The 10,459-nt window shown below is 35.1% G+C and overlaps 2 protein-coding genes across 2 annotated transcripts; both read left to right on the top strand.

The window, feature by feature from the left end:
• The first annotated feature begins 679 nt into the window (after nucleotides 1-679).
• Nucleotides 680-1,933, top strand: LOC134269977 (beta-1,3-galactosyltransferase 1-like). The gene has a single exon (XM_062752147.1). The coding sequence runs from the start codon at nucleotides 796-798 to the stop codon at nucleotides 1,915-1,917; it is 1,122 nt and encodes a 373-aa protein (XP_062608131.1). The 5' UTR covers nucleotides 680-795; the 3' UTR covers nucleotides 1,918-1,933.
• A 2,092-nt stretch (nucleotides 1,934-4,025) lies between these two features.
• Nucleotides 4,026-9,465, top strand: LOC134270053 (uncharacterized). The gene is made up of 4 exons (XM_062752237.1): nucleotides 4,026-4,134; nucleotides 5,296-5,452; nucleotides 8,463-8,577; nucleotides 8,666-9,465. Exons 1-4 carry the CDS (start codon nucleotides 4,026-4,028, stop codon nucleotides 9,353-9,355), a joined length of 1,071 nt encoding a protein of 356 aa, XP_062608221.1. The 3' UTR covers nucleotides 9,356-9,465.
• Nucleotides 9,466-10,459: the final 994 nt, after the last annotated feature.

Raw genomic sequence — 10,459 nt, forward strand, 5'->3', positions numbered from 1 at the left:
CAAGGTCAATGCCAAATATATTGGCACCCAGATTTTATTACAAGGAATACATATGTCAAATATGAAAGTCATAGCTCCAACCAATCAAAAGTTATGGGCAAGGTTAAAGTTTTGCGGACAAATAGACAGACAAACAAACAGGCAGACGGTCATGATGAAGACTAACACCCCTCATCGATTCATCGATTACGGAGGCATAAAAATACGGCCGTGGTTACCGTTGGCGGATCTAAGTTACTAGAAATTTTTAATGGGGCCAAACACAACCAAACATTTGATTATTTTAAAATGTATATGCCTGTAATTTAATGTAACCACTGAAAAGCAATATTGTATATTTAGATTCTATTATAAATCCTCAAAATACAGAGAAGATTCTCGACCTCTGAGTCACTTCAAACCTTTCTGTGCAATTTTACAGCAAGCCTCATTTGTTTAATCTATTGTAAAAACAGTATATTTTGTATTGTATAAAATCGTTCTTTTTGAATAGAAAGTATTAATTACAAATATTAAATCTGCAAAATGGATGAAACTGGATCCCCGCTTGAAACTCTTCCTGTAGTAGGTCCAATCAAACAAATGGTTTTGCATATTTATTTTCCTCTTGTTCGGCGCAGAGATCCAATGAAAAGATAAAAATTACGGATGGCTGAACACAGACAAAATGAGCATAATTTATTGACGTGCAGATTTTATGATCCGTTTTGTTTACATTTAAAGCTACTGACTTGACATGGATAGTATTTTGCACCAATAAAAGCAATGTCGTGAATAAATAAACTCAATTCAAACATGGTGACAATAAAAAGATGGAGGTCTATTTTCAATGTGACAAACAGGATGTACTTATTAGGAGTTTTATCCGTTCTTGTTCTATATCAGCTTTGGGACCAGAATCGTCAGTTGTCCAAATTTTCCAACTCTTTCAGAAGGATAAAAAGGGATATGTTCTACTTCTTTAACCCCACCATTCTCGTGAATATTAATACCAGTTATCCAGACCGAAAAGTTGAAAGTCATGTTGACCAACAAAACTACGTCTTTCAGTCCAGTCATATTCGCAGGACAAAAACCGGAAGAAGAATAGCAAGACCTTTTTCGTGTAATTCTTGTTTTGTTCACAACTTTGACTATGTTTTAAACAACAGAGACATTTGTAATACAAATAATGGCGATGCTTCTATTTGGGTTGTTATCCTGATCTTTAGCACACATGCAAATTTTAACAGAAGAAAAGCTTTGAGAGAAACATGGCTTCTACCATCTAGGCGTAATCTAGGCAACTTTCGTTATGCTTTTCTTTTAGGAATGTCTCAAAACAACAGTTTACAATTGGAACTTGAGAAAGAAAGTGCAATTCATAAAGATATTGTTCAAGAAAATTTTATTGACAGTTATTTTAACCTCACCTATAAAGCAGTAATGGCGATGAAATGGGTCAGCACGTACTGCAATGAGGCTCAGTATATGATGAAGACAGACGATGATATGTATGTAAACACGGATTCTCTAAAAATTGCTCTTGATCAGTATGAGGACCTTTTATATGAATCCATTGGAGGATATTGCTGGACGAGGGCAACTCCTCTGAGACAAAGAAGTTCTAAATGGTACGCATCGTACCGGATGTATCCACAGAAGATCTATCCGGGTTTCTGTTCCGGAACCGGATATGTAACTTCGGTTCACATGGCTAGGAAATTGTTTGAGATTTCCCCTCATGTTCCCTTCTTCCACCTAGAGGATGTGTATATGGGGCTTTGTGTCTATGCTCTTGGTCTGACCGTGACTTCGATCAAGGGGTTCAATTTAGACCGGGTCCCCCTAGGTTGTGACTATAAAAGCAAGGCAGTGATTACTTCACACCAACTAGAACCGCCTCATCTTATTTCAATATGGCATTTAAATTGTTAAAAATAAGTTGTCAAAACACCTGGCCTGGGGGCCATAAAACTTAGACGGGCTCACTTTTGATCTCAGTCTTACTTTTACCAAAGGAATATTAAGTGGAAAAGTGAGACTGAGATCAAGTGAGCTCGTCTAAGTTTTATGGCCCCCAAGCCAGCTCTTGCCATGAAAAGAAAATTATAGACTGGTCTGCAGAATTGTTTATGGAATATAGAAAATACTTACAGATATATGTGATGAGAATATACGACAGAGAGGCGGCATAAGACATGGAAAGCACGGCTCTTTGTACATACGTGTATGTTAGTGGCATTTACTATCTTGATTACCTCTAGTCCATGTATTATGAAAACCAAAGAGTCGTTCTCGTGAATATTGCAATTGTCAAAGTCTAAAAGAGTCTTTGCTTTTGACGGTACATAAAAGAAAAAGAAATTCAGAATTGGTTCAGGTTGATTTTTTTTCTTGAACCTCCACTTTCTTCTAAAGCTGGCCCACATGTACGTCTGTCTATCACATTTATTCCTAAAACTACTCTTATTTTAAGTACTCCTTGTTTGGCATTTGATTGGTGATGCCTTCAACATGTGCAAAAAGTTTTTAAATTTTCACTTTTAATCTTGGTGTCAAATGGGCTTAAAAAGAATGCTTTTCTACAAACACAATGGCTCCCTGAACTCCTTACATTTTTCACAGAAGCCAAATCATATTTTGAAATGTGATGTAAAGTGTCCTGAAGCGTGCAACAATATTTTGGGATTTTGTTTGTACCCTAGGGGGTTAATTAAATGTCCTACAAAACCCTCTCCTGAACTCCACTTATTTTTTGGAGTAGTGATTCATATTTTTGACTGTGTAAATTGGCAGTATCTGTAAGTGTGCAATAAGGATTTGGAATTTCGATTTTCATCACACCAGAAGGGTCCGGGGGGGGGGGGGGGGGTCAAAAAGGATCGTTTTTTATACAAAAACCTGGTTCCTTAAACTGCTCTTTCAATTTTGCAAGTTGTCTATTCATGATTTGGAATTAAGGTGATTCAAAGTCTTGTAGGATTTTGATATTAATATTCAAGGGACAGCCAATGGTCGAAAAAAAATGCTTTAAATTCCTTGAACTCTACTTACATTTTTCACAGTTTTGGAAGAAGTCCGAGTGTGTTCATTTAGGTTTCGGAATTCTGATTTTCATCCTGGGGCAACTTGGGTTGAAAGCCTCCCTTTTGTAAACTATATAATTTTTGTGACTTCTTAGTATTGTTATCAAAATAGGATTGTGAATACATTTAAAACGCCGAAATGTGGCTGGGTATTTCTGTTTTATGACTACAACTCTTTTAAGGGTCATTGATACTCTGATAAGAGAGATAACTCTTAATGACATAAATGTCTATTATTCCTTTATAGATTTGCCAAGTTGAAGTGTCTTTTTTGTCCAATTTTGCCCCGCAAGCTATGCTATAATTGTCAGTATTTTGCTTGTATAATATATATATTTCTTTTGGAAAATCAGTAAGGTTCAAGCTGCATTTTTTTATATGAGTGAGCAGAGGGTTTATGAACCTTAAAACTATACAATGTCTCATTGATTCCATTTGTATTCTTAAGACAATCACATTTGTACTATTTTAAATAGGTACAAACAGATAGACAAACTAGACTTGAAATTATGTTTCTCCATTTTTTTTGGGTAAGAAATCTGGTTTCTTGCAACCGGCATCGAATATATGTGAAGCTAAAATTGTCTGAAGCTCTGTGAATAGATTAAACTAAGCTAATTATATACATGACTTTGTAATTAGACCTTGACTATATGAACATTTTATTAGTAACTTTAAATGACAAACTCCATAAATTACTTAATTATTTTACTAGATATGGCATTACATTGTGTAATAATTAAACGGCTTATCAGTCTCGCGTAAGAATGAAGTAAAATGATGTAAGGCGATTAATACTGCAAAGAATTTTTTTTAGAAGAAATAGAATGATTATTTAACCACAAAGTCAATAATATGTATTTTTAAAGAGAAACATTATTGAACGACAAAATCTTTGGAAACACTAATGAACACAGAACACTCTTCAAAATTTTTGTGGAATTACTAAAAAGTAACATGGGAGTTCCGCAAACATCCCGTAGTGCTTCAGACGTCGTACCTCGCAAAAAAACAAGTCGTGAGCTGGCGTATATAAGTGCACTGAACATTAACAAGTCCCATATCGGTAAGTACTCTGTCTCTTTTAGTTAATTAAACCATTTCATAGTACCATGGAATAAAAAAAAATACAATTAACGACTGTAAAATCATATTGAAGCTTACATTTGTCAATTCCGTATCAATTTTTTTTCAAACACTACAAAAATCCCATCTTTTATTAGTACTTTCTCAATTAACGCTTAGGGATATCCGATCTGTAGTCAGGCAGGATAACTCTTCATTTTATGATTTAATTCAAAAAGTATCAGAATGAAGCTTGAAATGGATATCTTTTCATGCAACAACATTCGTCTCAATGTTTTTAATTTAAGTTTTTAGAAACGGTCTTATAAAAGTTAATATTTGTACTCCATAAACATATTAGAAGAAATCAAATTTCCTATAATCTAGCCGTAATATAAGTACCAAAATTTATTAGCTTGATATGAAATTAGAGGTGATTGAGGAGTTTTACAATGATAGAAAATGCTTTATATATACACTAAAGTAGGGAAAATGTAGAAGTCCTTGGTATACGTAAGTTATAAATTAAAATTAAATCCAAGATAAACAAACAAGTTCACGTTTAATTTTTACACTCTGTTGTATAAATCAAATGTAAACTTCGTTGTTTGTTTATCTTGGATTTAATTTTAATTTACACTAAATTATACATGTGTATGCATTTATAATTATTGAAGTAAACAGAAGAAACTTATGTTCCATGCTTAAAAAAAATCATGATTTATTTTTTCAAAAGCTACCTATACTGTATAATTTTTATCCTAAAATGTATTTGTTGATCAATTTGCAGTTGGAAAATGCAAAAAGTATGTGTTTTTATTTGCATTTCCTGAAAATTTATTGGAGATTTACTAATTTTCCCTATATAATATGATTAATTTTAAAAATGAAGTTCGAATTCATTACTTTGAGAATTCAGAGACATTTTTATGTGATTTTTTAAAAATTATTCACTGTCTGATTTTCAGAACCCGGGGATTGGACTACCTTAATAAATTCAGTACAAGTTGTTCCTCCGTGTATTGGTTTAATATGATGATAAAAACTATGCACTCTAAAAATATATCAAATAAGCATATAAATTAAAATTTTAAAAAGTTAATTATATATATAGTACTCAAACGAATTTGAAGAAATCTAGTTTTCTAGCTCTCTTTTGTAGGTGAAATCGTGTCTGGGCGGAATATAACAGAAACTAAGCTACTGGAAACCCGACTGGAACTTCTAGAAAAAGACAAACGAGTTTTGGAAAGGGAACACTTTTGGAAGCAGAGACAATTCTTCATAGACAAAGTGTTTGACAAGGATCGCCGTCTAAAGTGAGTGACAATAGATCCTTTACTGTGCCTTAATCGGCAATATATCAACTAGATTTATGTTTATATAAATAACTTGAATAGTATTATTTTCCCCATTAAATAAAGAAATGTTGTAAGATTTAGTAACAATAAAATAACGTGTACAATAGAACGCAAAGAGTGATATACAAAAATCTGGTATCCCCTACTGAATCCCTTTATGCAGGTGTTCCACAAGGCTCTGTATTAGGTCCTTTGTTATTTTTAATTTATGTGAATGATATAGCTGATAAGATGTCAAGCTTCTGTAGACTTTTTGCTGACGATAACAGTTTGCAGTATGCATTTAAATGTGTCAAATCTATAGAAAGTCATCTGAATGATGATCTTTTATCTCTTGAAGAGTGGTCTAAAAAATGGCAGCTCGGATTGTTACTGGACTAACTATGATTGCCTCTAGAGACTCTTTGAATTTTGAAACAGGCTGGGAACCACTCAGCGACAGACGCATGATCCAAAGATTAAATACCATGTACAAAATTCACAATGATCTAGTACCAGATTACCTATCTGAGATTATACCAGATATGCAATGTAATGCTTCTGCATATACAACAAGAAACTCACAAAATTATAGTATACCCATATGTAAATTGCAAACTTGCAAATCATCATTTGTACCAACTGTAATAAATGAGTGGAATTCCTTACCGCTAAAACCCCTGTCACACCAGGGCTGCGTCCTCACGGCGACTGCACGACGTCCTGAAAAAATGCAAAACGCCGAGGTGATCGCAGTAGAGTCTCCTACAGCGCCGTGACAACGCGGCGAGATCTCCACTGAACGCCGTAGGGTCGCATAGGGTCTCCTAGAACGCCAGTGGACGGCGATCACTTTGGGCATGCACAAAGTACGCGCCGTGTGATCGCGGTCTGATAAGAACGCAGTAGAAACGTAGTATGATCGCCGTAGCAGCGCGGTGAGATCTCCAACAACGTAGTGGGAGCTCCGTACGAACGCCGTGAAGACGCACATGATCGCGGCACGAACGCAGTGATAGTAAACTGCGCTTCCACGGAGACCTCACGGAGTTGTCGCGGAGTCCTTGGAGATGTCACTGCGTTTCTAACTCGTTCTTACGGCGCTTCTAATGAGATTTATCGTCTTGTGAATTTTTCGACGGCGACTACACGGCGACAGCACGGAGTTGTCACTGAGATCATTGCGCGCCCATGGCGTCTCCACAGCGTCCGTTTGCGATCACAATGCGCTTTCACGGCGTTGTTAGAGCGCTGTCAGCCAACTCACAAAAACAAAAGCAATGGGATCATATTTGATCAACAATAATTCAAACGTATTTGTTGCACTGGGAGCATTAATTTTTTAAGGATAAATAACACAAACAAACTTTTTTCAGAAATCAGCATTATTTCTCATAGATTTACATTTAAATTGACAACCTGAATAATGTTTACCAAGTAGAATGGGAGAATTTTTTAAGATTTTGTCATAAAGTTAAAAAATCGTGCAAAATTTTGTATGGAATTATATAGAAGGCAAAATAAAATCTCAAATCTAAGCACCAAGGAAAACCTACGATTTCTTTATATTTCAGGGATTTATTATTTATATCAATACAAATCAAAATCAGTCAAAAAATATATATCAACCCGCGCATGCATTTTTTGTTTGTGGTAAGTACCCTTAAGTGAAAAAAATGGAAGATAGAATTACACCAGAACTTGTTCTGTTGTTTCAATTAAATTTTGTAGAAAACTTTTCAGTGTGTTTATTCATTTATTTATTTTTTTTTTTACATTCACAATAAAATCAAAGAAAATCTAACAACGCATCTGAACCGATAAAATTGAAAAAAAAAGCAGTTTAATCATTAAATTAAATTATTAAAATAGAACATTTTTTGATTATTAAGAATATTTATTAGAAGTCTTTTCATCGTGTAACTTGAGTCTTTAAACAAAAATGTTTTACATTCCTTCTGAATATATATCAATGAATATAGAACGCATTGTGAACGTATTGTGAACGCAACCAGCGCAGTGAGAACGCCGTGAACACGAGGTGAAAACTCCTAACGCGCCGTGAAAACTCCGCGGAAGCGCAGTCAATCGCCGAGAGATTTCCATGGAAACGCAGTAGAACGCCGTGAGATCGCCGTAGAATCGCGTCCGTCGCCGTAGGGACGCCGTGACACCTTCATATTGTGAAAATTTTACATAAATTTGTGCAATTTCCCTGCGATTCCACGGCGATTATAAAAATTTAACAACGCCGTAATGACTCCGTGTGAACGCAGCTTGGTGTGACAGGGCCTTAAATACCAGACTTTCGAGCTCTTTGTCTACTTTCAAAAGTAAAATTAAACAAAAAATAACAGAAGCTCCGCCTTATTTCAATTTCGGTAAAAGACGCAACAATATACTGCATACACGGCTTAGGCACAACTGCTGATCTTTATAGATGTAATATAATATCTAGTCCACTATGCTCCTGATACACATCAATTTTTTTTTCTCCTGACCAACTACAACGAGGCCAGGAAAGAGTTTTTCGATAAGTTCTTGAGATTTAATAAAGTCCATATTGTTGACATTCAGACTTTACTCTGGGGGGATACATCACTAAGTATTGCTGAAAATGAATATCTATTTTCTATTGTACATTCTTATATTCAGCATTCTGGTAGATTTAACTGATTGTACTCATTTTTTAAAATTATTTGTATAAACAGTAGCAGTATATATATGTCCACAATGAGAGTTTATTTGATTTACTTGTAATCTATTTTGTACAAACTGTTGAACACTTCTAATTCATCCTGTTATAATATCTCATGTAGGGAGAGGGCGATTTAAGTTTTTAGAACTTGTGCCCAATCCCATTGTATATATTTAGTACAATAAAATATGTTCAAATCAACGTGCACAATTTGTTAAGGTAGAGAATTCTATTTTTCTGAAGATTACAGAGAATTGTTACTTAATTTGATATCTTCTTTTTTTGACTTAGGTATGCCGGTATTGCCAATAAGATTTCCGAGGAAAAGAAGAAACACGTGAAAAGCATTGAATCGTCCAAAACACCTGCTAAACTTCCTAGCATTTCTAAGTCTGCAAAATATGACGTAAGATTTTACTTCATGTAATTTTTTTTCACACAATTGACATACAGATTATGTATCGCACGATTTATCTTTTGCATTTTTTAATTAGGTTTCACTAACTAAGCATTTCTTTCCGGGAAAAATTGATCACAGAAAGAGCGTTAATTACAAACTGGTACAACATGGACAAGAGAAGCTAATGGCTGCCGTGAGAGCATTTCAAGCTGCACTAGAAATTCGAAAACGTTATTTGGAGAGAAAGAGAAATGAAGGTCTTGAGGAAGAACAGAATAGTGAATTGGTAGATGAAGGTGACGAAGGCAAGAGTAACAGTGAAGGCGGTACTGATGATTCCAATGACAAGTCCATCTCCGAAATTCAAAAAAGCAAGTTCATTAAATACGTTGTGAAAAATTGGAGAAACTATAAAAAATCAGAAACACACCCGACGCCAACAAACAGTAGCTCAAAAGAAAAGACAATAAAACAAGTAAGAAATCGCAAAATGTCCCAAGATGGAGAGATGCTTGGCAACCGGACACGTGACCGTCGACGTCACTCCTTGGTGAGGACTGATGAGGACAAATTGCTACTTAAACTGGCCATGACTCTCCCTCCAAACGTTATGTCGGAGGCTAACGACAAGTTATCAGACCTGAGCTCTGTGTTGGGGTTCTCCTCACGCAATGAGAGACTCCGCCAGCAGGCGGCGAGTGTCCTACACCGACCCGTCCTCACCGACCAAAGATTTGTCAACCTCCAGAAAACGTTAATTAGGTCATCAACAACTCACTACTGATGTTTGAATGGCGATGGAAATAAAACTTAATGATATAAGTTTTGCCCTCATTTACCCATAATATCTGAAGTTTTCAAATAAGAATAATAATCGTTTTAACTGATAAAGTATGAATGTAGGAAGTACATGTATTAACATCGTGTTGTTTTGTTTTATAGAAATGTTTATTAGTACAAAGTTCATAAAACTGTCAGTTTACAATGCACTTTTGGTACTGAATGAATACATTTTAAACTTAAATTCAAGACAATACAAAACTAAGAGCCAACGCATGCAAACCAAAGAGGATATGTATGCATGTTGATGATATGCAAATCAATAAAAACTTTAATTGTGCCAAATATTTGTCTTTAACTTGTTCATGTTGTTTCTAAAGTCATTTAAGCTACCCTTTTGTAAATAATGTTAATCTAACAACCGAGCTTTATGATAAACGTGATGACTAACTTTTCAATCGTCAACTTCCCTTACTTATGCAGCAATGTACCTCTAACACCTGCATACGGGGTTTATTTCTATTAGTTGATTCGATACGCAAGACCATGCTCTACACCAGTCCGAAATATCTTACGTTTCCCAGGCTTTTTTACGATTTGGATATTTTTAACGTGCCAGGAAAACGTCAGAACCGGTTCCATTGCAAAAACTGTGGAAATTTCGCCATCTCAAACCAGAGTTGATTTTCAATACTTTCAAACCGAACTAAATGTCGAAATAAGATTTTATCCAAAGCACATTTCTTCTGGTATTCACCAATATTGATGAAAAGAAAATAAGACTCCAAATTTCGATGCAGGTCTTGCAAGATTTAAAAATGCAAGAAATGAAAGCAGATCTGGACAGTCTGGGAAAATGTTTTAACAGATTGTTTATTTTTTAAATGATTGATAATAATGACGTTGGTAAGTACCAAAAGTATTGTTTATTGTTTCATTGATGAGTTGTGAATTTGACATTTGATTCGATTCGCAAGTCTCGAAAATCGACTCGAGAATGCCGCTTCAGGTTGAGGGCGGCGATTTCCCAGTTTTTGTAATGGCGCCGGTTCTGACGTTTTCCTGGCACGTAAAATATCAAAATCGTAAAAAAAGCGTGGAAAACGTA

This window comes from Saccostrea cucullata, unplaced genomic scaffold (assembly GCF_032062105.1).
Source record: "Saccostrea cucullata isolate Sc308-1 unplaced genomic scaffold, CSIRO_AGI_Scuc_v1 ctg261, whole genome shotgun sequence".
NCBI lineage: Eukaryota > Metazoa > Mollusca > Bivalvia > Ostreida > Ostreidae > Saccostrea > Saccostrea cuccullata.